Below are 27,730 nucleotides of genomic sequence, written 5' to 3'. Positions count from 1 at the left end.
ACAACGAGTTGAGTTTTTACGAAAAAGTTATACTTTGGTTTCATATGACCATATGATATTCTCCCAATCTTCATCTGGATCATCCAAATGCTCTCTAGCAAACTTCAGATGGGCCTGGACATGTACTGGCTTAAGCAGGGGGATACGTCTAGCACTGCAGGATTTGAGTCCCTGGTGGCGTAGTGTGTTACTGATGGTAGGCTTTGTTACTTTGGTCCCAGCTCTCTGCAAGTCATTCACTAGGTCCCCCCCGTGTGGTTCTTGTGCTCATTTTGACCCCACGGGATGAGATCTTGTGTGGAGCCCCAGATCGAGGGTGATTGTCAGTGGTCTTGTATGTCTTTCATTTCCTAATAATTGCTCCCACAGTTGATTTCTTCAAACCAAGCTGCTTACCCATTGCAGATTCAGTCTTCCCAGCCTGGTGCAGGTCTACAATTTTGTTTCTGGTGTCCTTTGTCAGCTCTTTGGTCTTGGCCATAGTGGAGTTTGGAGTGTGACTGTTTGAGGTTGTGGACAGGTGTCTTTTATACTGATAACAAGTTCAAACAGGTGCCATTAATACAGGTAAGGAGTGGAGGACATAGGAGCCTCTTAAAGAAGTTAGATGCAATCTTAATATTTATGCCTGTGAAGCCCTTTTTGTGCAAAGCAATGATGACGGCACGTGTTCCCTTGCAGATAACCATGGTTGACAGAGGAAGAACAATGATTCCAAGCACCACCCTCCTTTTCAAGCTTCCAGTCTGTTATTCAAACTCAATCAGCATGACAGAGTGATCTCCAGCCTTGTCCTTGTCAACACATCAGTGATACTTTCGTTAACATGTCAGCTGGTCCTTTTGTGGCAGGGCTGAAATGCAGTGGAAATGTTTTTGAGGGATTCAGTTCATTTGCATGGCAAAGAGGGACTTTGCAATTAATTGCAATTCACCTGATCACTCTTCATAACATTCTGGAGTATATGCAAATTGCCATCATACAAACTGAGGCAGCAAACTTTGAAAATTAATATTTGTGTCATTCTCAAAACTTTTGGCCACAACTGTACAGTGTTTTAATGATGTGCAAATAGTGAAAAGAGAACATGAATAAACATAAATATAGGTTGTATTTATTTGGTGTTTGTTCTTCGCTGGTTTCCCTTTTCTTGTGGCAACAGGTCACAACTCTTGCTGCTCTGATGGAACACTGTAGTATTTCACCCAATATGAGTTTATCAAAATTGGATTTGTTTTTCAAATTCTTTGTGGGTCTGTGTAATCTGAGGGAAATATGTGTCTCTAATATGGTCATACATTTAGGCAGGAGGTTAGGAAGTGCAGCTCAGTTTCCACCTCATTTTGTGGGCAGTGAGCACATAGCCTGTCTTCTCTTGAGAGCCATGTCTGCCTACGGCGGCCTCTCTCAATAGCAAGGCAATGCTCACTGAGTCTGTACATAGTCAATGCTTTCCTTAAGTTTGGGTCAGTCACAGTGGTCAGGTATTCTGCAACTGTGTACTCTCTGTTTAGGGCCAACGAGCATTCTAGTTTGCTCTGTTTTAATGTAAATTCTTGCCAATGTGTCAAGTAAATATCTTTTTGTATTTCTCATTTATTTTAATTTTATGTCCAATAGAATACAATAAAATGTGTCTTTACCAGATACACACACACACACACACACAATATCCAGCAACTTCACACAGCCATTGAATAGGAGATGAACAACATACAACAGGCCACAATCAGCAGCCTGATCAACTCTGTGTGAAGGAGATCTTCTTCATATATTGAGCATGTTTGGGATGCTCTGGATCGACGTGTAAGACAGCGTGTTCCAGTTCCCGCCAATATCCAGCAACTTCACACACAGCCATTGAAGAGAAGTGGGACAACATTCAACAACCTAATCAACTCTGTGTGAAGGAGATGTCGCGCTGTATGAGGCAAATGGGGGTCACACCAGATACTGACTGGTGTTCTGATCGACGGGCGCTACCTTTTTTATTTGAAGGTATCAGTGACCAACCGATGCATATCTGTATTCCCAGTCATGTTTACATCCATAGATTAGAGCATATTTAATTTATACACACACACACGGGGTCAGCATCAGTGCAGAGCCCTGGCTGGTGAGCTAGAGTGATTATTTCAATCAGGTGTCCCACCATTTGAGTGAGATTGTATAATATATAAACATAAAAACAACCAATATCCAACACGGTGTCCTGTCCTCCTGTTTCCATCACATCGTCCCTGTCAGAGATGATATCAACGAATGTAAGATGATCCAAGCCAATGTTGTTGTTTTTTCTTCATATTTTGTCTTAATGGGAAACTCTGTCAATGAACTGTTCCATCTAAGAGGAGACATTCAGAGGTACCTGTGTGTTTCCATCAATGAGGTCATTCACTAAATGGCTTCTCCACTCCACAAACCATTAAAGCTCTTTGCGCCCCCTGTGTGTGTGTGTGTGTGTGTGTGTGTGTGTGTGTGCGTCAATCCACAGGCTCGTACACAACAAGCCAAGGTCAGATCTAATGGACATTCTCTTGTCCATTTCTAGACTTAGAATGAAGTTAGACACTCTGAGACTTCACTTAGTATTTCCCATTGAATGACCCCTGTGTATGTCTTTGTGTGTGTGTGAATTTAATTCAATTGAATGTGAACGGCCATTGACACAGAGCAGGTCCCCGTTGAATGGCTGGAGCCCTGAAAAGAGGAGGTCAACAGAGGTCATCGCCCTCTTGCCACCCTCCTATTCTCTCCTCCCTCCAGTCACTCCATCCTGTCTGTCACTCAGCCTTTAATCTCTGGTGGACAGACTCTGTCAACATAAATGCCACCATTCATCTGTCTTCATACTAAGGGGGCTATAGCTAGGCCCCGATAGCTAACAACCAGAAATAGATCCGGTGTTTGCATTTTTTCGTCACTGGTTATTTGAACAAATCACGATTTGGCAGGTTTTTAGTATCTACTCTTCCTTCTAGCATCTTCTTCATATCTTCCTCCTGACGGACCCAGAGTTGACAGCCTCTTAAAAGGTGTTAATCCAGACAGGTGTTAAATCCAGTAGACAAAAGAGCCAGCCAGCAGCCAGATGTCAGTCAGAGCCCTGGACCACACAGACCAGAGTAACTCCACACCTTCAGCATACAGACGACAAGCTTCCTCTTCTGACGGCAGACCCTCGATAATCCACCTGTTCACTCCGTTGACGTTCATGTTGTTATGCATTGGACGCTCATCAGGTGTACACACTTAATCCTTCTGGTGTGTGTGTGGCTTTCTTTTCTTAAGGGCTGTGGTGGGGGGGGGGGGGCAGCAACCCGGGGCTCTGGGTGGCCTTGAGAGCCACCGTCACTCAGGTTCAGGTATAAAAGAGAGAGGGCCAGAGACAAAGAGACACACACACACTCTCAAACATACACACAGACGGACAACAGTGCAGACACTTAAGAAGACAAATCCTCGGAAGAGAAAAGTGATAGACTGGTTGGAGGAAAGAAGAGCAAGAAGAGCGAGAAGACAGAGAAGAGCGAGAAGACAGAGAAGAGCAAGAAGAGCGAGAAGACAGAGAACTTCTGGCGACAGGTTGGTGACATCAGATTAATATTATTTAAATTTGAGAATTATTATAAACAGAATACTGAATTCTAAAGTTTATATTTCCGATAATCTAGAAATTATTTATGTTGTAATGATGATTAAAATTATATAATTATACAGTTCTTTAAAATGATTGCCATTAATTAACATGATCATTTTACTAAATTCTCATTCCACGAAATCACATCTAGTCCTCTGCTGCAATGGGGTGTTATAATTGAGGCAAATGTTTAATATTCTTTACTTGTTCGCATAAAAAAAGTGAGAAAAGTGGTGTCAGCTCATAGTCCGTCCGTCAATCAGTCCGTCTGTCAATCAGTCCGTCTGTGAATCAGTCCGTCTGTGAATCAGTCCGTCTGTCAATCAGTCCGTCTGTCAATCAGTCCGTCTGTGAATCAGTCCGTCTGTCAATCAGTCAGTCTGTCAATCAGTCAGTCTGTCAATCAGTCAGTCTGTCAATCAGTCCCTCTGTCAATCAGTCCCTCTGTCAATCAGTCCCTCTGTCAATCAGTCCCTCTGTCAATCAGTCCGTCTGTCAATCAGTCCGTCTGTCAATCAGTCCGTCTGTCAATCAGTCCGTCTGTCAATCAGTCCGTCTGTCAATCAGTCCGTCAATCAGTCCCTCTGTCAATCAGTCCCTCTGTCAATCAGTCCCTCTGTCAATCAGTCCCTCTGTCAATCAGTCCGTCTGTCAATCAGTCCGTCTGTCAATCAGTCCGTCTGTCAATCAGTCCGTCCATCCTTCAATTAGTCCGTCCATCCTTCAATTAGTCCGTCCATCCTTCAATTAGTCCGTCCGTAACATGAGCTTTCTAGGGAAAATATAAAGTGTCATTGAGTCGTGAGAGAAATGCCACATTTTTTTTTGTCACCCTCATTGCAATCCTTCAATTAATGACGGCGTTCAGAAGTCGATTACAGCAGTAATCTCCACCTATGCTGCGTACTTACAGGGTGCTGTGGACTGTATGTTCCTCCATGTGTCCCTGTAGGGGAACCCTCTGAGAATTATTTTCTCCAGATTATAAACATTTAAGATCAGAAAGAACTGTTTCTGGTTCCAAAATAGCATCCTTTTACAGGTTCTATTTGGAACCCAGCTTCTTTTCAACCCAGGTGTGTTCCATGGGTCCATCTGACCTGGAAATGGTTCTATTTTGACCCGTTTTCAGGGGTTTCTCCTACAGGGACAAATGATGCCACATAGCACTCTTTATTTTTTCTGAGAGTGGAGTTTAGCCGCATCATGCCGTGAGTGTGTGTACAACTGTGTTCTGTGTGTGTGCAAGGTGAAGATGCTGTATCCTGCGTGGCTATTGGCTGTGGCCGTGGTGGGCGTGGTCAGAGGGGTGAAAGGTCAGTGCTGGGAGAACCCTCGCTGTCATGACCTCAGCTCTGAGAACAGCATCCTGGTGAGCTAGAAACATGGCAAGGAAAGAGAAGAATGTTTTCCAAATGTTGTAAGCTCAAGTATGTAAGTGAGCGGTTACGACTGAGTGTTATTCTACTGCTACACACCTAACCTCTCCCTCTCCTCTCTTCTCTCCCTCCTCTCTCTCCTCTCTCTCTCCCCGCTCCTCTCCTCTCCGCTCCTCTCCCTCTTCTCCCTCCTCTCTCTCTCTCCTCTACCTCTCTCTCTCTCTCTTCTCCCTCCTCTCTCTCTTCTCCCTCCTCTCTCTCTTCTCCCTCCTCTCTCCCTCCTCTTCATCCCCTCTCCCTCCTCTCTCTCCTCCCTGCTCCTCTCTCTCAGGAGTGTATCCAGCTCTGTCGTTCTGACCTCACCACCAAATCTCCCATCTTCCCCGTCAAGGTGCATCTCCAACCCCCGTCCCCCTCCGACTCTGACTCTCCTCCCCTCTACTTACCTCTGTCCCTCCTCTCCCCATCCTCCCCCCTGTACCCCACGGAGCAGCAGAACAGTGTGTCCCCCCAGGCCAAGCGTTCCTACTCCATGGAACACTTCCGCTGGGGAAAGCCTGTGGGCCGTAAGCGTCGACCGGTGAAGGTCTACACCAACGGTGTGGAGGAGGAGTCCTCCGAGGCCTTTCCCAGCGAGATGAGACGAGAGCTGGGCACCGACGACGCCGTGTACCCCTCCCTGGAGGCTGGGACTGCGGAGGGGGGCGAGGCAGAGGGCACGGAGGGGGTGTTTAGTCTTCAGGAGAAGAAAGACGGCTCGTACAAGATGAACCACTTCCGCTGGAGCGGACCGCCTGCCAGTAAGCGCTATGGAGGGTTCATGAAGAGCTGGGACGAACGCAGTCAGAAACCATTGCTCACGCTGTTCAAAAACGTCATTATCAAAGACGGAAAGCAGAAGAGAGAGCAGTGGGGGAGGGAGGAAGGGGAAGAAAAGAGGGCATTGGGGGAGAGGAAATACAATTTTCAGGGTTGAGGGAGGAAGGGGAAGAAAAGAGGGCATTGGGGGAGAGGATATACAATTTTCAGGGTTGAGGGAGGAAGGGGAAGAAAAGAGGGCATTGGGGGAGAGGAAATACCATTTTCAGGGTTGAGGGAGGAAGAGAATGTCACTGTAGGACTTAGAGCCAGTAAGCTCTCATTTGATTTGCCATTAGGAGACAGACCTGTTTTGTGATTGGCTAAAAGCACTGTCCTCTGACGTAGCGATGATGTTAGCTGATGTAGCTACTGTCGTTTTTTCTCCAATAAATCCTAACTCTGTACAGAACCATGCTGTTGTCACTGAGTGATGATTACATTATTTATTGGAATGTAATATTTTTGTAAATGATAAATTAAACATTCCAACCAGGGGATGGAACTGAATTAATTTTACAATCGTTCCGTTATGAACAGAACCCCTATTATTTTTGTTCCAATCCAGTGTTCCGACAAGAAAAGAAAGTTCTAAACTAGTTCCAATCCAGTGTTCCGACAAGAAAAGAAAGTTCTAAACTGGTTCCAATCCAGTGTTCCGACAAGAAAAGAAAGTTCTAAACTGGTTCCAATCCAGTGTTCCGACAAGAAAAGAAAGTTCTAAACTGGTTCCAATCCAGTGTTCCGAAAAGAAAGTTCTGAACCGGTTCAGACCCAAAACAAGTAACGATTCATGTAGTTCCATTTCGTAATTTTTTTTTTTTACACATGAAATCGAAACGGTTTTACAATATAGCTCATAAATTTACTCTGCCCATTAGCACGGATCGAGAAGCTTGCTAAGGAACGCGTTCGATTGGTGAGAGATTGAGAGATTGGGAGAGATGTTTAAGCTATTACTAGCATTAAAACGTATTATATACTAAACATTAGGAATATTTTTGGAACAAAACATGAAGGGAGCATTGTAACCGGAACGTCGCTGGTTCGAATCCCAGAGCCGACTACGTAAAAAAACATCATTCGATGTGCTCTTGAGCAAGGCATTTAACCCTAATTGCTCTGGATAGGAGAGTCTACTAAATGGCAACAAAAAAGATTTGACAAAAATGGTTCTGTTTCCATTCCTCCAAAAATGCTGTTATTTTTCAGTTCTGTTCCCTGAACTGGTTCCAACCCCTGATTCAACGATACTTTTTTATTTTATTACAAGCAACAAAAAAAGTCTAGCAGTTTTCATTTACTGACACAATGCCCTGCATCTCACCATGTAAACACAGCACAAACACACACATCTGTTAAAATTCCATATTTTAATTGTATATTCATTATTCTATGTACAGCTGTGACAGAGAGAAACAATTAGACATAACATCACAGAGTCAGGGAAGAGTAAGACACAACACACACACACACACACACACACACACACACACACACACACACACACACACACACACACACACACACACACACACACACACACACACACACACAGACCATACTTTAACAGACAGGTGTACAAAGCAATGCCGACATTGGACTGGTAGGGACATACACAGAGCTCCAATAACAGAATAGGTTTCAGTGCAATGATCATGATAATACCAAGGAACAATAGCATTGAATCACACGTCATCACCAATATTCATCAACTAGAACAAATCAATGATTTTGCTATGATTTGTCATGAATATTGTGACTAGATTGGTTTCAGTATAACAACAGATGAACTGAAAGAGACACTTTGCCACACACACACACACACACACACACACACACACACACACACACACTGAGAACAAAACATCAGAGCATCCAGTATCAGATCTCAAACAAGACGCCACAGCATCACTCTGCATGTCTTGTTTGACAGGATTCTGTTTTCAGAGTTTGATTAAATATTGACATTCAGAATATTACTGGAAACAGAGACTACACTGACACAGTGAGTAGAGTAGAATATAGTAGAGTAGAAAAGAGTAGAATAGAGTAGAATGAAGTAGAGTAGAATATAAAATAGTAGAGTGGAGTAGAGTAGAATATAGTAGAGTAGAATATAGTAGAGTAGAAAAGAGTAGAATAGAGTAGAATGAAGTAGAATATATAAAATAGTAGAGTAGAAAGGGGTAGAATAGAGTAGAATATAATAGAGTAGAATAGAATAGACTAGAATATAATATAATAGAAGAGTAGAATAAAGTAGTGTAGAGTAGAGTAGAATAGAGTAGAGTAGAAAAGAGTAGAATAGAGTAGAATAAAGTAGGGTAGAGTATAATATAATATAGTAGAGTAGAAAAGAGTAGAATATAATAGAATATAATATATTAGAGTTGAATGTAATAGAATAGAGTATAATAAATTAGAGTAGAGTACAGTAGAATAGAGAAGTGTAGAATAGAGTAGAGTGAAATAGAGTAGAATAGCGTAGAATAGAGTAGAGTAGAATATAGTTGAAAAGATTAGAGTAGAATATAATAGAGTAGCGTAGAAGGAGTAGAATAAAGTATAATAGAGTAGAAGCGAGTAGAGTAGAATATAATAGAGTAGAATAGAATATAGTAGAGTAGAAAAGAGAAGAATAGAGTAGAATAAAGTAGAGTAGAGTAGAATATAAAATAGTGGAGTAGAGTAGAGAAGATTGGAATAGAGTAGAATATAATAGAGTAGAGTAGAATATAGTAGAGTAGAAAGGAATATAATAGAGTAGAGAAGAGTATAATATATTATAATAGAGTAGAATGGAGTAGAGTAGAGTAGAATATAATAGAGTAGAATAGAGTAAAATATAATTGATTAGAGTAGAATATAGTAGAGTGGAATATAACAGAGTAGAATAGAGTACAGTAGAATAGAGTAGAGTAGCATAGAATAGAGTAGAATAGAGTAGAGTAGAACAGAATAGAGTAGAATATAGTAGAGTAGAGCAGAATAGAGAAGAGTAGAATATAGTAGAGTAGAGTAGAGCAGAATAGAGTAGAATATAGTAGAGTAGAGCAGAATAGAGTAGAATATAGTAGAGTAGAGCAGAATAGAGTAGAATATAGTAGAGTAGAGCAGAATAGAGTAGAATATAGTAGAGTAGAACAGAATAGAGTAGAGTAGAATATAGTAGAATATAGTAGAGGAGAGGAGTTCAAAGTAGTGTAGAATAGAATAGAGAAGAGTAGAGTACACCAGAGCAGAGCAGAGCAGAATAGAATATAATATCATAGAGTAGATTAGATACGGACACTCTTGTTTGATTGATATTAGTACACAGTGGGTTAGTTCAGCGGGGGTATGATGTAACAAAACCACTTTCTGTGGTTCATACTGAAGACCGATTTAAAAAGTGAAATTGTATCAATTAAAACAACATACTATATTCTTAGTAACTTAAAGTTATCTTTGCTGACGGTATGGTTCTGCTTTTGTGGTCCACTCCTCAGTACATGGGATGCACATCACAGTGTCAAACACTCAATAACATTCACTTTAGTCACTGACATTCAGTAGTAACACACGTGAATGTACAACGTATGTACGCACAAACATACAGACTTTCTCTTGTGATGTCACATTATTGCTGAACTATATAGAGTTATTGCCGTATACAAACACACAACAACATTGATTACATGCAATGATGGTTGGGGTGTTCCATTGGTATTTCAATGGAGGGGATTCTAGAGAGACAACAGGGATTCTACAGATTGTCCCCACTCGAGAGACAACAGGGATTCTACAGATTGTCCCCACTCGAGAGACAACAGGGATTCTACAGATTGTCCCCACGAGAGAGAGACAACAGGGATTCTACAGATTGTCCCCACTCGAGAGACAACAGGGATTCTACAGATTGTCCCCACGAGAGAGAGACAACAGGGATTCTACAGATTGTCCCCACTCGAGAGACAACAGGGATTCTACAGATTGTCCCCACGAGAGAGAGACAACAGGGATTCTACAGATTGTCCCCACCAGAGAGAGACAACAGGGATCCTGTAGATTGTCCCCACTAGAGAGAGACAACAGGGATTCTACATATTGTCCCCACTAGAGAGAGACAACAGGGATTCTACAGATTGTCCCCACTAGAGAGAGACAACAGGGATCCTGTAGATTGTCCCCACTAGAGAGAGACAGAAGTGATTCTGTAGATTGTCCCCACTAGAGAGAGACAACAGGGATCCTGTAGATTGTCCCCACTAGAGAGAGACAACGGGGATCCTGTAGATTGTCCCCACTAGAGAGAGACAACAGGGATTCTACAGATTGTCCCCACTAGAGAGAGACAACAGGGATTCTAAAGATTGTCCCCACTAGGGAGAGACAACAGGGATCCTGCATAGTGTCTCCACTAGAGAGAGCCAACAGGGATTCTGCAGATTGTCCCCACTAGAGAGAGACAACAGGGATTCTACAGATTGTCCCCACTCGAGAGACAACAGGAATCCTGCATAGTGTCCCCACTAGAGCGAGACAGCAGTGATTCTACAGATTGTCCCCACTAGAGAGAGACAGAAGTGATTCTGTAGATTGTCCCCACTAGAGAGAGACAACAGGGATTCTACAGATTGTCCCCACTAGAGAGAGACAACAGGGATCCTGCATAGTGTCCCCACTAGAGAGAGACAACAGGGATTATACAGATTGTCCCCACTAGAGAGAGACAGCAGTGATTCTACAGATTGTCCCCACTAGAGAGAGACAGCAGGGATTCTACAGATTGTCCCCACTAGAGAGAGACAACAGGGATTCTACAGATTGTCCCCACTAGAGAGAGACAACAGGGATTCTACATATTGTCCCCACTAGAGAGAGACAACAGGGTTTTTACAGATTGTCCCCACTAGAGAGAGACAACAGGGATTCTACAGATTGTCCCCACTAGAGAAAGACAACAGGGATTCTGTAGATTGTCTCCACTAGAGAGAGACAACAGGGATTCTACATATTGTCCCCAATAGAGAGAGACAACAGGGATTCTGTAGATTGTCCCCACTAGAGAGAGACAGCAGGGATTCTGTAGATTGTCCCCACTAGAGAGAGACAACAGGGATTCTACAGATTGTCCCCACTAGAGAGAGACAACAGGAATTATATATATTGTCCCCACTAGAGAGAGACAACAGGGATTCTGTAGATTGTCCCCACTAGAGAGAGACAACAGGGATTCTACATATTGTCCCCAATAGAGAGAGACAACAGGGATTCTACAGATTGTCCCCACTAGAGAGAGACAACAGGAATTCTATAGATTGTCCCCACTAAAGAGAGACAACAGGTATTCTACAGATTGTCCCCACTAGAGAGAGACAACAGGAATTCTATATATTGTCCCCACTAGAGAGAGACAACAGGGAATCTGTAGATTGTCCCCACTAGAGAGAGACAACAGGGAATCTGTAGATTGTCCCCACTAGAGAGAGACAACAGGGATTCTGTAGATTGTCCCCACTAAAGAGAGACAACAGTGGGGAACAGACCAGGATACAGACCGGCGTGTGTGTGTGTGTGTGTGTGTGTGTGTGTGTGTGTGTGTGTGTGTGTGTGTGTGTGTGTGTGTGTGTGTGTGTGTGTGTGTGTGTGTGTGTGAGTGTGTGTCTCTAGTAGACACAGAGGTCAGGGTGTGTGTGAGAGTGTTCTTTGTGTGTGTGTGTGTGTGTGTGTGTGTCTAGTAAACACAGAGGTCAGGGAACTTCATCTCGTAAACAGGAACAGAGCGGGTCGGGGTCTGGCCTTGGGAGGCGGAGCCAGAGGGACTGGGAGGCGGCCTGATTGTCAGCTCAAAGATCTGGTCCAGCTTACTCTGTAGCAGGGAGGACTGGAATACACACACACACACACACACACACACACACACACACACACACACACACACACACACACACACACACACACACACACACACACCGGGTTAATATTTGGTTTATGGGGGTACTTTCAACGTTCAGATAGAGATATGAATTAGAGGTTAGAGGTTAGAGGTCAAACAAATATAACAGGTGTAGATCTAACCGTGAAGCACGTACCACAATACGTGGCCAAAGAGTAAGAAAACTACCTCAAGGAGAAATGTAACACCATAAAATAAGAATAACGAGGCTACATACGAGTGGTACCGGTACCGGGACAATGTGCAGTGGTACAGGTCAGTTATGGTAATATGTCCATGTAGGTAGGGGTACAGGTCAGTTATGGTAATATGACCATGTAGGTAGGGGTACAGGTCAGTTATGGTAATATGTACATGTAGGTAGGGGTACAGGTCAGTTATGGTAATATGTACATATAGGTAGGGGTACAGGTCAGTTATGGTAATATGTACATGTAGGTAGGGGTACAGGTCAGTTATGGTAATATGACCATGTAGATAGGGGTACAGGTCAGTTATGGTAATATGTACATATAGGTAGGGGTACAGGTCAATTATGGTAATATGTACATATAGGTAGGGGTACAGGTCAGTTATGGTAATATGACCATGTAGATAGGGGTACAGGTCAGTTATGGTAATATGACCATGTAGATAGGGGTACAGGTCAGTTATGGTAATATGTACATATAGGTAGGGGTACAGGTCAGTTATGGTAATATGTACATATAGGTAGGGGTACAGGTCAGTTATGGTAATATGTACATATAGGTAGGGGTACAGGTCAGTTATGGTAATATGTACATGTAGGTAGGGGTACAGGTCAGTTATGGTAATATGTACATATAGGTAGGGGTACAGGTCAGTTATGGTAATATGTACATGTAGATAGGGGTACAGGTCAGTTATGGTAATATGACCATGTAGGTAGGGGTACAGGTCAGTTATGGTAATATGTACATGTAGGTAGGGGTACAGGTCAGTTATGGTAATATGTAAATGTAGGTAGGGGTACAGGTCAGTTATGGTAATATGTACATGTAGGTAGGGGTACAGGTCAGTTATGGTAATATGTACATGTAGGTAGGGGTACAGGTCAGTTATGGTAATATGTACATATAGGTAGGGGTACAGGTCAGTTATGGTAATATGTACATGTAGGTAGGGGTACAGGTCAGTTATGGTAATATGTACATATAGGTAGGGGTACAGGTCAGTTATGGTAATATGACCATGTAGGTAGGGGTACAGGTCAGTTATGGTAATATGTACATATAGGTAGGGGTACAGGTCAGTTATGGTAATATGTACATGTAGGTAGGGGTACAGGTCAGTTATGGTAATATGTACATATAGGTAGGGGTACAGGTCAGTTATGGTAATATGTACATATAGGTAGGGGTACAGGTCAGTTATGGTAATATGTAAATGTAGGTAGGGGTACAGGTCAGTTATGGTAATATGTACATGTAGGTAGGGGTACAGGTCAGTTATGGTAATATGTACATGTAGGTAGGGGTACAGGTCAGTTATGGTAATATGTACATGTAGGTAGGGGTACAGGTCAGTTATGGTAATATGTACATGTAGGTAGGGGTACAGGTCAGTTATGGTAATATGTACATATAGGTAGGGGTACAGGTCAGTTATGGTAATATGACCATGTAGGTAGGGGTACAGGTCAGTTATGGTAATATGTACATGTAGGTAGGGGTACAGGTCAGTTATGGTAATATGTAAATGTAGGTAGGGGTACAGGTCAGTTATGGTAATATGACCATGTAGGTAGGGGTACAGGTCAGTTATGGTAATATGACCATGTAGGTAGGGGTACAGGTCAGTTATGGTAATATGACCATGTAGGTAGGGGTACAGGTCAGTTATGGTAATATGACCATGTAGGTAGGGGTACAGGTTAGTCGAGGTAATTGAGGTAATATGTACATGTAGGTCGGGGGTAAAGGGACTTTGATAGATAAACAGGGTATGTGAAGAGTGTGAAGGAATGTGTGTGTGTGTGTGTGTGTGTGTGTGTGTGTGTGTGTGTGTGTGTGTGTGTGTGTGTGTGTGTGTGTGTGTGTGTGTGTGTGTGTGTGTGTGTGTGTGTGTGTGTGTGTGTGTGTGTAGTCCAGTGAGTGTACATCAAGCCTGTATAAGAGAGAGTTACTGAACAAAACTAAACGCAAAATGGAAAAATGTCTAAGATTTTACTGAGTTACAGTTTATAGAAAGGAAATCAGTCAAATTAAATATATTCATTAAATCTATGGATTTAAACATGACTGGAAATACAGATATGCATCGGTTGGTCACTGATACCTTCAAATAAAAAGGTAGCGCCCGTCGATCAGAACACCAGTCAGTATCTGGCGTGACCACCATTTGCCTCATGCAGCGCAAAACATCTCCTTCACATAGAGTTGATTAGGTTGTTTAATGTTGTCCCGCTCCTCTTCAATGACTGTGTGAAGTTGCTGGATATTGGCGGGAACTGGAACATGCTGTCGTACACGTCGATCCAGAGCATCCCAAACATGCTCAATGCGTGACATGTCTGGTGAGTATGCAGGCAATGGAAGAACAGGGACATTTTCAGCTTCCAGGAATTGTGTACAGATCCTTGCGACATGGGACCGAACATTATCATGCTGAAACATGAGGTGACATGGGACAGACCATTATCATGCTGAAACATGAGGTGATGGCGGCGGATGAATGGTACGACAAAGGTCCTCAGGATCTCTTCACGGTCTCTCTGTGGATTCAAATTGCCATCAATAAAATGCAATTGATTTCGTTGTCTCTAGCTTATGCCTGCCTCATACCATAACCCCACCGCCACCACGGGGAACTCTATTCACAACGTTGACATCAGCAAACCACTCGCCCACACGATGCCATACACGGATGTAGAGGTCCTGGGTTGGTGTGGTTACACGTGGTCTGTGGTTGTGAGGCCAGTTGGACGTACTGTAAAAATCTTTAAAAAATGACGTTGGATTCAGTTTATGGTAGAGAAATTACTCAATAACATTACATTCTCCGGGCAAACAGCTCTGCTGTACAGTCCTGCGGTCAGCCAATCGCAATCGCTTCCTCAAAACGTGTGACATCTGTGGCATTGACTTCAGTTTTCCTGCATTAAAATCTCCAGCTACTTGAAGCACTGCCTCTGGATCAGCATTTAATTGTTTACCTATGGCCTTAAACAGCTGTTGGATGCCTTAAACAGTCTTAGTGTCAGTCGGTTTGTGGTGTTAAATAGACGGATGATGGCGGAAACATGTATGAAATAAGTTAAAAAATATCTTTAAAAAAATAACACACACAAAATAGATTGGTCAGGAGCCATTCTATTTCATTCTAGGTCAGGGGTTAAATGTCAGGGGTCAAGACTCACCTTGGCCCCACAGTGGGCGGCGATCTCCTCGAAGGGGGCGGTCTGAAACCTCTCTACCACCAGTCTCCTCTTCTCCCTCTCCTGCTCTTTGCCATTCACACTATCCACTGAGTGAGAGAGAGAGAGAGAGAGAGAGAGAGAGCAAGGGGTTATTGTCTTTCAAAACATCAGAAAACAATCATTTGTTTTGAAAGACAATATGCTTTGAAAGACAATTTGTTTTGAAAGACAATATGCTTTGAAAGACAATTTGTTTTGAAAGACAATATTCTTTGAAAGACAATTTGTTTTGAAAGACAATTTGTTTTGAAAGACAATATGCTTTGAAATACAATTTGTTTTGAAAGACAATATGCTTTGAAAGACAATTTGTTTTGAAAGACAATATGCTTTGAAAGACAATATGCTTTGAAAGACAATTTGTTTTGACAGACAATATGCTTTCAAAGACAATTTGTTTTGAAAGACAATATGCTTTGAAAGACAATTTGTTTTGAAAGACAATATGCTTTCAAAGACAATTTGTTTTGAAAGACAATATGCTTTGAAAGACAATATGCTTTGAAAGACAATTTGTTTTGACAGACAATATGCTTTCAAAGACTATTTGTTTTGAAAGACAATATGCTTTCAAAGACAATTTGTTTTGAAAGACAATATGCTTTCAAAGACAATTTGTTTTGAAAGACAATTTGTTTTGAAAGACAATATGCTTTGAAAGACAATTTGTTTTGAAAGACAATATGCTTTGAAAGACAATTTGTTTTGAAAGACAATATGCTTTCAAAGACAATTTGTTTTGAAAGACAATATGCTTTCAAAGACAATTTGTTTTGAAAGACAATATGCTTTCAAAGACTATTTGTTTTGAAAGACAATATGCTTTCAAAGACTATTTGTTTTGAAAGACAATATGCTTTCAAAGACTATTTGTTTTGAAAGACAATATGCTTTCAAAGACAAATTGTTTTGAAAGACAATATGCTTTCAAAGACAATTTGTTTTGAAAGACAATTTGTTTTGAAAGACAATATGCTTTCAAAGACAATTTGTTTTGAAAGACAATATGCTTTCAAAGACAAGACAGTTTTAACAATATGCTAGCAAAAGAGATTTGTTTTGAAAGACAATCTTACCGATGGCATTCTTCAAAGTCTCAAAGGTGATCTGTTCTGCTGGAGACTTTGTTTTGATCAACAATATAGTAAACAGAGACAGAGATTAAAATATGCTTCAATCCAAAGACAATAAGGATAGTAATGAGAGAGTTAGGCGATGGCATTCTTCAGAGTCTCAAAGGTGATCTGTTCTGCTGGAGACTTCTGTGATCAACAAGGATAGTAAATGAGAGAGTTAGGCCGGGATTCAATCCGTGGACAACAAGGATAGTAATGAGAGAGTTAGGCCGGGATTCAATCCGTGGACAACAAGGATAGTAAATGAGAGAGTTAGGCCGGGATTCAATCCGTGGACAACAAGGATAGTAATGAGAGAGTTAGGCCGGGATTCAATCCGTGCTAGGCTACAAACTCATAGCTTTTCATTGCTCATGTTTTGGCGGTGTCGGAGGTGTAGATGTGTTCGAGATGTCAAAGCAAGTTCCAACACTGGAATGTGTGATATAACCTACACCACACGATTAGGCTGATAAAAAAAATAAATCACAATTTTTTTTCTTCTTTTAATTATTAATAAACATTTGAGTTGTCATAGACTTAGGAATTATAATACTAAAATGGACATGAACCTCGTTATGACGATATAAAAAGGTCAGACATTTTGTTAAGGGAGTTGGTCAACCATGGTCAGCCAGTGCTGCGATAAGATATTGTGTACAATTATGAATTTGAAGACTTTATACACACTGTATGTTTGTTACCTGGCTAGCCAGTCAATTTTAGAGGAATGGTCCCAGAACATTCCACTCAAACAATGAGGTCAATTTTAGAGGAATGGTTCCAGAACATTCCACTCAAACAATGCAGTCAATTTTAGAGGAATGGTTCCAGAACATTCCACTCAAACAATGCAGTCAATTTTAGAGGAATGGTTCCAGAACATTCCACTCAAACAATGCAGTCAATTTTAGAGGAATGGTTCCAGAACATTCCACTCAAACAATGCAGTCAATTTTAGAGGAATGGTTCCAGAACATTCCACTCAAACAATGCAGTCAATTTTAGAGGAATGGTTCCAGAACATTCCACTCAAACAATGCAGTCAATGCAGTCAATTTGTGGTCCTTTTGTAGCTCAGTTGGTAGAGCATGGCGCTTGTAATGCCAGGGTGGTGGGTTCGATCCCCGGGACCACCCATACGTAGAATGTATGCACACATGACTGTAAGTCGCTTTGGATAAAAGCGTCTGCTAAATGGCATATTTTTTTTTTTTTTTTTTTTTTTTTTTTTTTTGAGGAATGGTCCCAGAACATTCCACTCAAACAATGCAGTCAATTTTAGAGGAATGGTTCCAGAACATTCCACTCAAACAATGCAGTCAATCCACAGCTGTACACTGACTGACATCGGTAGATGATAGGACAAGGAAGATATTGTATAATAACTATATAGCCAATCAGCATTCAGGGCTCAAACCACCCAGTTTATAATGTATAATAACACTCACGGCTGTCAACCAATCAGCCTTCGGGGCTCGAACCACCCAGTTTATAATGTATAATAACACTCACGGCTGTCAACCAGTCAGCATTCAGGGCTCAAACCACCCAGTTTATAATGTATAATAACACTCACGGCTGTCAACCAATCAGCCTTCGGGGCTCGAACCACCCAGTTTATAATGTATAATAACACTCACGGCTGTCAACCAATCAGCATTCAGGGCTCAAACCACCCAGTTTATAATGTATAATAACACTCATGGCTGTCATCCAATCAGCCTTCAGGGCTCAAACCACCCAGTTTATAATGTATAATAACACTCATGGTTGTCAACCAATCAGCATTCAGGGCTCGAACCACCCAGTTTATAATGTATAATAACACTCATGGCTGTCAGCCAATCAGCATTCATGGCTCGAACCACCCAGTTTATAATGTATAATAACACTCATGGTTGTCAACCAATCAGCCTTCAGGGCTCGAACCACCCAGTTTATAATGTATAATAACACTCATGGCTGTCAGCCAATCAGCCTTCAGGGCTCGAACCACCCAGTTTATAATGTATAATAACACTCATGGCTGTCAGCCAAATTATTTTCAGGGCTCGAACCACCCCGTTTATAATGTATAATAACACTCACGGTTTTCCAATAATTGAGACATTTACAGTCTGTTTACATCTACGTTGTATAAAACCTGTGTAAACTACAGTACATAACAATATATTAGGTTGACAATAATTCTATTTGAATATTTCTGATACATCACATGCCTTACTTATTGTCTCTCCAGTTTAAGTAAAATCAGGATTATGCCTCTACTGCCATTCATTCCAATTACACTGGTTTGGATTTCTCCCTGACCAAGATGGCTGACATTTTCACCTCATTCTGGAATTTTGAGGGTTTATGACATAGCAGCAGTAGAAATGTATTTCTAAACTTTTAACGCGGATGGATTGTGAGGATGACCACCTCCTGTCTCAGCCTCCAGTATTTATGCTGCAGGAGTTTATGTGTCGGGGGGCTAGGGTCAGTTTGTTATATCTGGAGTACTTCTCCTGTCCTATTCGGTGTCCTGTGTGAATGTATGTATGCTCTCTCTAATTCTCTCTTTCTTTCTCTCTCTCTCTCGGAGGACCTGAGCCCGAGGACCATGCCTCAGGACTACCTGGCATGATGACTCCATGCTGTCCCCAGTCCACCTGGCCGTGCTGCTGCTCCAGTTTCAACTGTTCTGCCTGCGGCTATGGAATCCTGACCTGTTCACTGTCCCAGACCTATTATTTGACCATGCTGGTCATTTATGAACATTTGAACATCTTGGCCATGTTCTGTTATAATCTCTACCCGGCACAGCCAGAAGAGGACTGGCCCTTCCCTCATAGCCTGGTTCCTCTCTAGGTTTCTTCCTCGTTTTCGGGCCTTTCTAGGGAGTTTTTCCTAGCCAACGTGCCTGCTGTTGGGGATTTTAGTCTGGGTTTCTGTACAGCACTTTGAGATACCAGCTGATGTACGAAGGGCTATATAAATACATTTGATGTGATGGCTGTGGTTTTGTAACAGTGACCTCGTGCAGGCCTAACGCAGATCCATCCACCTCTGACACTGCCTAAACAAAAGCAATGAAAAGCTGTGCAAATTGTCAGCTCACGCGTGATACCACTGATCTGATACCACTGATCTGATTGAATCCTGGCCTCAGAGACAACACACACACAGTCTACCTGTTCTCTCTCTGGGCTATATCGTGGATCCATGTCCATCTGAAGAGAGATGGTGTCTCCTATACTTTTCCTCTTCGACAGGCGATCCTCATCTACAACACATAGACACATACTGCTGTCTGCTATGGTGTGTGTGTGTGTGTGTGTGTGTGTGTGTGTGTGTGTGTGTGTGTGTGTGTGTGTGTGTGTGTGTGTGTGTGTGTGTGTGTGTGTGTGTGTGTGTGTGTGTGTGTGTGTGTGTGTGTGTGTGTGTGTGTGTGTGTGTGTGTGTGCGTGTGTGTGTGCGTCGTGTGTGTACCTGTGATCTGGGGTGTGAACGGTGTGTTCAGGATTTCTATGTTGTAGCCACTTCCTCCCAGCACCTCAGCGATCTGAAACTGCTGGAACAAAACCTCTCCCTCCACTCGCTCTAGAGACTCTGGAACTCTGGGAACACACATTATCATTAGCATTAGCGTTAGCATTAGCAGTATGATTAGCATTAGCGTTAGCGTTAGCATTATGATTAGCATTAGCATTAGCGTTAGCGTTATCATTAGCAGTAGCCCGGGCATTTATATTAAATCACTGGACATAACAGGCATTTTTTAGAGACAGATTTCTATTTTCTTAACAAACACAACTTTTGCTCATTTGCTTAATTCCAGCATTCACTTCCAGTATTTTAATACATTTCCTGCACTAATGTGTCATAATTTACACGCTGTTCTTGTGTCTTAGTGTGACTCTATATAAAAAAAAAGAACAACTTCCTTGACTGAATAATTATTCTCTCCATTACCGGCAGTTCTTACTTTGGCCACTAGAAGGAGATTTCTTTTCTTGCTCATTTCTTGGGGTCTGTACTCCCGTTTGGGGGTCTGTACTCCTGTTGGGGGTCTGTACTCCTGTTTGGGGTCTGTACTCCTGTTGGGGGTCTGTACTCCTGTTTGGGGTCTGTACTCCTGTTGGGGGTCTGTACTCCTGTTTGGGGTCTGTACTCCTGTTGGGCGTCTGTACTCCTGTTTGGGGTCTGTACTCCCGTTGAAGGTCTGTACTCCCGTTTGGGGGTCTGTACTCCCGCTGAAGGTCTGTACTCCCGTTGAAGGTCTGTACTCCCGTTTGGGGGTCTGTACTCCTGTTTGGGGGTCTGTACTCCCGTTTGGGGGTCTGTACTCCCGTTGAAGGTCTGTACTCCCGTTGAAGGTCTGTACTCCCGTTTGGGGGTCTGTACTCCCATTGGAGGTCTGTACTCCCGTTTGGGGGTCTGTACTCCCATTGGAGGTCTGTACTCCCGTTGGAGGTCTGTACTCCCATTTGGGGGTCTGTACTCCCATTGGAGGTCTGTACTCCCGTTTGGGGGTCTGTACTCCCATTTGGGGTCTGTACTCCCCTTAGGGATCTGTACTCCCGTTGGGGAGTCTGTACTCCTGTTTGGGGGTCTGTACTCCCGTTTGGGGGTCTGTACTCCCATTTGGGGTCTGTACTCCCCTTAGGGATCTGTACTCCCGTTTGGGGGTCTGTACTCCTGTTTGGGGTCTGTACTCCCGTTTGGGGTCTGTATTCCCGTTTGGGGTCTGTACTCCTGTTTGGGGTCTGTACTCCCGTTTGGGGGTCTGTACTCCCGTTGGGGAGTCTGTACTCCCGTTTGGGGTCTGTACTCCTGTTTGGGGGTCTGTACTCCCGTTTGGGGTCTGTACTCCCGGTGGGGGTCTGTATTCCCTTTTGGGGGTCTGTACTCCCTTTGGGGGTCTGTACAATTCAGACCGGGCATTCATTTGAAACAGCCGTTGCCTGGCTAATAGAAGGTACAGGCTGCTATTTGAGACTATTTGAAACAGCGTTTATTTTAAGTTTTACCGTATACAGTAGGTGTGTGTGTGTGTGTGTGTGTGTGTGTGTGTCTACAGTATGTGTACCTGGGGTTTTCAATAAAGATGTCTTCAGGCAGCAGGTAGGGTACCTCCTTCTGTCTCAGCTCTATCACCTCGGGAGGGAGGACACAGCAGCATGAAAACACACACACGCGCACACACACACATGCGCATGCGCACACACACACACACACACACACACACACACACACACACACACACACACACACACACACACACACACACACACACACACACATACACGTACTTACTTCTTGGATGTGCTGGCAGAATGCAGGGACGGTGGTGAGTTGAGAGATGAGGCTGAGGTAGGCAGCAGAGAGGGCGTGGACAGCGCAGCGATTATACAGAGATAGTCTCTCATCATTGGCCAAGGCAAGGTCCTAACATGGGGAGACAACCAATCAGATACCACAGGATCCCAGGACGAGAACCCAGAGGTTTTTGAATGTTTAGAAAATATATGTGATGAAGTGTGTGTTGTATGTGTAAGAATGTATATCTCTCTCTCTCTCTGTGTGTGTGCGTGTGTGCGTGTGTGTGTGTGTGTGTGCGTGCGTGTGCGTGTGCGTGTGCGTGTGCGTGTGTGTGTGTGTGTGTTTCTTGGAATTGGCTTGTGAAAGCCTAGTACTGCAAGGTCGTATTTTATTAATTAGTCATGTTGGCAATAGAACAAGCTTTAACATGATGCCCACCTGACCCCGAGGTATGATGGGCCGTTTGTGTGAGGGCTGCTGGGTTGTGTTCCAAATGAAACAACAAGTGTCCTTCCTCTAGTTCCTCAACGGCACAGCAAGGAGTGGCTAAAAAAAAGCACCTTATAATTGAAGACTCTTCCTTGAGTCATAAAAGTCCATTGAGACTCTTCTAGACTCTTCTAAAAGTCCATTGAAATTACGAAGGAAAACTGTGCTCACTTCGGAGAGGTGTGTGTCCACTTGGAGACGCCAGTTAGACCTCTCACTCAAAACCTTTGTCAGTTTTTGTTATCTTATATTGCAACTACCCCAGGTTTCCCATGATTCTTCTTGTCATGTTACTGACCCCTATCCAGGTTTCCCATGATTCTTCTTATCATGTTACTGACCCCTATCCAGGTTTCCCATGATTCTTCTTATCATGTTACTGACCCCTATCCAGGTTTCCCATGATTCTTCTTGTCATGTTACTGACCCCTATCCAGGTTTCCCATGATTCTTCTTATCATGTTACTGACCCCTATCCAGGTTTCCCATGATTCTTCTTATCATGTTACTGACCCCTATCCAGGTTTCCCATGATTCTTCTTATCATGTTACTGACCCCTATCCAGGTTTCCCATGATTCTTCTTATCATGTTACTGACCCCTATCCAGGTTTCCCATGATTCTTCTTATCATGTTACTGACCCCTATCCAGATTTCCCATGATTCTTCTTGTCATGTTACTGACCCCTATCCAGGTTTCCCATGATTCTTCTTATCATGTTACTGACCCCTATCCAGATTTCCCATGATTCTTCTTGTCATGTTACTGACCCCTATCCAGGTTTCCCATGATTCTTCTTGTCATGTTACTGACCCCTATCCAGGTTTCCCATGATTCTTCTTATCATGTTACTGACCCCTATCCAGATTTCCCATGATTCTTCTTATCATGTTACTGACCCCTATCCAGGTTTCCCATGATTCTTCTTGTCATGTTACTGACCCCTATCCAGATTTCCCATGATTCTTCTTGTCATGTTACTGACCCCTATCCAGATTTCCCATGATTCTTCTTGTCATGTTACTGACCCCTATCCAGATTTCCCATGATTCTTCTTATCATGTTACTGACCCCTATCCAGATTTCCCATGATTCTTCTTGTCATGTTACTGACCCCTATCCAGGTTTCCCATGATTCTTCTTATCATGTTACTGACCCCTATCCAGATTTCCCATGATTCTTCTTATCATGTTACTGACCCCTATCCAGGTTTCCCATGATTCTTCTTATCATGTTACTGACCCCTATCCAGGTTTCCCATGATTCTTCTTATCATGTTACTGACCCCTATCCAGATTTCCCATGATTCTTCTTGTCATGTTACTGACCCCTATCCAGGTTTCCCATGATTCTTCTTATGATTGTTTGACCCCTATCCAGGTTTCCCATGATTCTTCTTATCATGTTACTGACCCCTATCCAGGTTTCCCATGATTCTTCTTATCATGTTACTGACCCCTATCCAGGTTTCCCATGATTCTTCTTGTCATGTTACTGACCCCTATCCAGATTTCCCATGATTCTTCTTGTCATGTTATGTTACAGGTTTCCCATGATTCTTCCATGTTACTTTCCCATGATTCTTCTTATCATGTTACTGACCCCTATCCAGGTTTCCCATGATTCTTCTTATCATGTTACTGACCCCTATCCAGGTTTCCCATGATTCTTCTTGTCATGTTACTGACCCCTATTCTTCCAGATTTCCCATGATTCTTCTTATCATGTTACTGACCCCTATCCAGGTTTCCCATGATTCTTCTTATCATGTTACTGACCCCTATCCAGATTTCCCATGATTCTTCTTGTCATGTTACTGACCCCTATCCAGGTTTCCCATGATTCTTCTTATCATGTTACTGACCCCCTTTCCCAGGTTTCCATGTTACTGATTCTTCTTATCATGTTACTGACCCCTATCCAGGTTTCCCATGATTCTTCTTGTTTCATGTTACATGACCCCTATCCAGATTTCCCATGATTCTTCTTTCATGTTTCTTATCCAGGTTTCCCATGATTCTTCTTGTCATGTTACTGACCCCTATCCAGGTTTCCCATGATCCTTCTTGTCATGTTACTGACCCCTATCCAGGCTTCGTTATCAACAAATGTGGTGGAAAGTACAGTAAATGTAAAACACACTGAATCAACATTGTAATGTTTGGATCCAGTCTTGTTAACAGGTGAACTGTTGTTTCCTCCATTTTAGTCTAATAATTATCCCATAATCTCAAACGACTCTTTTCTAATTGTTACCAAGAAAAAACATGTATATTTAGCACTATCCATACAGGCATATTATATATACACTATCCATACAGGCATATTATATATACACTATCCATACAGGCATATTATATATACACTATCCATACAGGCATATTATATATACACTATCCATACAGGCATATTATATATACACTATCCATACAGGCATATTATATATACACTATCCATACAGGCATATTATATATACACTATCCATACAGGCATATTATATATACACTATCCATACAGGCATATTATATATACACTATCCATACAGGCATATTATATATACTATCCATACAGGCAGTGTAAAGTGTTGGTTATGGTGTTGGTCATGATGCAGGTTATGGTGTTGGTCATGGTGTTGGTCATGGTGTTGGTCATGGTGTTGGCCATGGTGTTGGTCATGGTGTTGGTCATGGTGTTGGTTATGGTGTTGGTCATGATGCAGGTTATGGTGTTGGTCATGGTGTTGGTCATGGTGTTGGTCATGGTGTTGGTCATGGTGTTGGTCATGGTGTTGGTCATGGTGTTGGTCATGGTGTTGGTCATGGTGTTGGTCATGGTGTTGGTCATGGTGTTGGTCATGATGTAGGTTATGGTGTTGGTCATGGTGTTGGTCATGGTGTTGGTCATGGTGTTGGTCATGGTGTTGGTCATGATGCAGGTTATGGTGTTGGTCATGGTGTTGGTCATGGTGTTGGTCATGATGCAGGTTATGGTGTTGGTCATGATGCAGGTTATGGTGTTGGTCATGGTGTTGGTCATGATGTTGGTCATGATGCAGGTTATGGTGTTGGTCATGGTGTTGGTCATGATGCAGGTTATGGTGTTGGTCATGGTGTTGGTTATGGTGTTGGTCAGGGTGTTGGTCATGGTGTTGGCCATGGTGTTGGTCATGGTGTTGGTCATGGTGTTGGTTATGGTGTTGGTCATGATGCAGGTTATGGTGTTGGTCATGGTGTTGGTCATGGTGTTGGTCATGGTGTTGGTCATGGTGTTGGTCATGGTGTTGGTCATGGTGTTGGTCATGGTGTTGGTCATGATGCTGGTTATGGTGTTGGTCATGATGCAGGTTATGGTGTTGGTCATGGTGTTGGTCATGGTGTTGGTCATGGTGTTGGTTATGGTGTTGGTCATGATGCAGGTTATGGTGTTGGTCATGATGCAGGTTATGGTGTTGGTCATGATGCAGGTTATGGTGTTGGTCATGATGCAGGTTATGGTGTTGGTCATGATGCAGGTTATGGTGTTGGTCATGATGCTGGTCATGATGCTGGTCATGGTGTTGGTCATGGTGTTGGTCATGGTGTTGGTCATGATGCAGGTTATGGTGTTGGTCATGGTGTTTGTCATGGTGTTGGTCATGATGCAGGTTATGGTGTTGGTCATGATGCAGGTCATGGTGTTGGTCATGGTGTTGGTCATGGTGTTGGTCATGGTGTTGGTCATGATGCTGGTCATGGTGTTGGTTATGGTGATGGTCATGGTGTGTTGGTCATGGTGTTGGTCATGGTGTTGGTCATGGTGTTGGTCATGGTGTTGGTCATGATGCTGGTCATGGTGTTGGTCATGGTGTTGGTCATGATGCTGGTCATGATGCTGGTCATGGTGTTGGTCATGGTGTTGGTCATGATGCTGATCATGGTGTTGGTCATGGTGTTGGTCATGATGCAGGTCATGGTGCTGGTCATGGTTCTGGTGTTGGTCATGGTGTTGGTCATGGTGTTGGTCGTGTGTGTGTGTGTGTGTGTGTGTGTGTGTGTGTGTGTGTGTGTGTGTGTGTGTGTGTGTGTGTGTGTGTGTGTGTGTGTGTGTGTGTGTATGTGTGGGTGTGTTTACCTGCAGTGCGAGGGCCAGGCGTATCAGGTCCACCACCACTTCCTCATTGGCCAGTTCCACGCTGAGGAGAGCCAATAGGGTGTAGAGAGCCTGGTAGTGGCTCCGCCCACTGTTCTCTTCTGAACAAGTCAGGAAGATGTGTCTGTATAGACGCTGGCCATGCTACACACACAGCAAATGTTACAACACTTTACAACCATTCATCTTCCATAAGAGCAGAAGAGTTTAGATTTAAAGTGTATTTACAGGAGGTTACATTGTTGTGAACTTTACGGCAATCATGACAGCAAAAACACACACACACACCTTCTTCATGAAGAGGTTGTCCTGTCTGGAACACTTGTCCACCTTTAGCTTGAGAACTGAGATATCTGAAAGGATGCTGAGGAGAGTGAGAAAACAAATGAGATAGAGAGAGATGGAGAGAGACAAGGGACACACACACACACATCACGTCACACCTGGCTGCTTCTCAACAACTAAACATAAAACTGTGAGTGAGTTTGTTTGTGTAACACTGACCTGAGGAAAGTGAACTTGTGTGTGTTCTGGTGTCTGTCTATGAGGCTGATGAGTATGGAGAGTACCAGCAGTCGTATCTCAGGATCTTCCATCAGAGTGAAGGAGAGGAGAGGCTCCAAGAAGGACGAGGGCAGAGCTGCCAACATGTTACTACTCTCATACCGCTCTGTCACCTGAGGGAGGAGGAGGAAGAGGAGGAAGAGGAGGAAGAGAGAGAGAGAGAGAGTAAGAGAGAGAGAGTAAGAGAGAGAGAGAGTAAGAGAGGGACAGAGAGAGAGAGTAAGAGAGGGAGAGAGAGAGAGTAAGAGAGAGAGAGTAAGAGAGAGAGAGAGAGTAAGAGAGAGAGAGAGAGAGAGAGAACCATTGGTTATCTCCCCCTCTCTAATTGATGCTACCATTGGTTATCTCCCTCTCTCTAATTGATGCTACCATTGGTTATCTCCTCCTCTCTAACCTCTGCTACCATTGGTTATCTCCCCCTCTCTAATTTCTGCTACCATTGGTTATCTCCTCCTCTCTAACCTCTGCTACCATTGGTTATCTCCTCCTCTCTAACCTCTGCTACCATTGGTTATCTCCCCCTCTAATTGATGCTACCATTGGTTATCTCCTCCTCTCTAACCTCTGCTACCATTGGTTATCTCCCCCTCTCTAACCTCTGCTACCATTGGTTATCTCCCCCTCTCTAACCTCTGCTACCATTGGTTATCTCCCCCTCTCTAATTGATGCTACCATTGGTTATCTCCCCCTCTCTAATTGATGCTACCATTGGTTATCTCCTCCTCTCTAACCTCTGCTACCATTGGTTATCTACCCCTCTCTAACCTCTGCTACCATTGGTTATCTCCCCCTCTCTAATTGATGCTACCATTGGTTATCTCCTCCTCTCTAACCTCTGCTACCATTGGTTATCTACCCCTCTCTAAT

At 43.0% G+C, this 27,730-nt stretch overlaps 2 protein-coding genes and 1 long non-coding RNA gene across 14 annotated transcripts in view; 2 read left to right on the top strand and 1 right to left on the bottom strand.

Moving 5' to 3' along the window:
• Positions 1 to 3,388: 3,388 nt before the first annotated feature.
• Positions 3,389 to 6,292, top strand: LOC118380390 (pro-opiomelanocortin A). Its single transcript, XM_052485719.1, has 3 exons — positions 3,389 to 3,585; positions 4,890 to 5,012; positions 5,351 to 6,292. The coding sequence occupies exons 2-3, from the start codon at positions 4,896 to 4,898 to the stop codon at positions 5,993 to 5,995; spliced, it is 762 nt and encodes a 253-aa protein (XP_052341679.1). The 5' UTR covers positions 3,389 to 3,585; positions 4,890 to 4,895; the 3' UTR covers positions 5,996 to 6,292.
• A 5,109-nt stretch (positions 6,293 to 11,401) lies between these two features.
• The window catches only part of LOC127913525 (protein EFR3 homolog B-like), a 52,459-nt gene continuing 36,130 nt past the window's right edge, over positions 11,402 to 27,730 (bottom strand). For 10 of the 11 annotated variants that reach the window (XM_052485708.1, XM_052485710.1, XM_052485709.1 and 7 more), the window contains 10 exons: positions 26,803 to 26,975; positions 26,587 to 26,662; positions 26,281 to 26,442; positions 21,674 to 21,805; positions 21,447 to 21,514; positions 19,847 to 19,974; positions 19,549 to 19,640; positions 16,472 to 16,519; positions 15,198 to 15,305; positions 11,402 to 11,746 (listed from right to left, as the gene is read on the bottom strand). In XM_052485708.1, the coding sequence (XP_052341668.1) occupies positions 11,597 to 11,746; positions 15,198 to 15,305; positions 16,472 to 16,519; positions 19,549 to 19,640; positions 19,847 to 19,974; positions 21,447 to 21,514; positions 21,674 to 21,805; positions 26,281 to 26,442; positions 26,587 to 26,662; positions 26,803 to 26,975 (1,137 nt within the window). In that variant the 3' untranslated portion in view covers positions 11,402 to 11,596. Of the gene's footprint in view, positions 11,747 to 15,197; positions 15,306 to 16,333; positions 16,380 to 16,471; positions 16,520 to 19,548; positions 19,641 to 19,846; positions 19,975 to 21,446; positions 21,515 to 21,673; positions 21,806 to 26,280; positions 26,443 to 26,586; positions 26,663 to 26,802; positions 26,976 to 27,730 lie in introns of all 11 variants that reach the window. The other variant, XM_052485718.1, reaches the window with a different exon arrangement.
• On the top strand, positions 22,193 to 24,301 carry LOC127913526 (uncharacterized). Of its 2 annotated transcripts, XR_008085877.1 has the most exons (5): positions 22,193 to 22,519; positions 22,563 to 22,605; positions 22,907 to 22,992; positions 23,251 to 23,508; positions 24,263 to 24,301. It is a non-coding gene; the product is annotated as an uncharacterized LOC127913526 (long non-coding RNA). The 2 variants fall into 2 exon arrangements; XR_008085876.1 differs by having other exon boundaries at positions 22,193 to 22,605; positions 22,821 to 22,992.

Source organism: Oncorhynchus keta, chromosome 29 (genome assembly GCF_023373465.1).
Source record: "Oncorhynchus keta strain PuntledgeMale-10-30-2019 chromosome 29, Oket_V2, whole genome shotgun sequence".
In the NCBI taxonomy this organism is placed as follows: Eukaryota; Metazoa; Chordata; class Actinopteri; order Salmoniformes; family Salmonidae; genus Oncorhynchus; species Oncorhynchus keta.
The sequence above is the reverse complement of the archived record's forward strand: the minus strand, read 5'-3'. Positions and strand labels throughout refer to the sequence as shown.

Bases quoted from the DNA above. Each gene is read 5' to 3' on its own strand.
- LOC118380390 (XM_052485719.1), top strand. From the start codon at position 4,896: ATGCTGTATCCTGCGTGGCTATTGGCTGTGGCCGTGGTGGGCGTGGTC. The intron at 5,013-5,350 runs GTGAGCTAGAAA...CCTCTCTCTCAG, and splicing joins GCTCTGAGAACAGCATCCTG to GAGTGTATCCAGCTCTGTCG.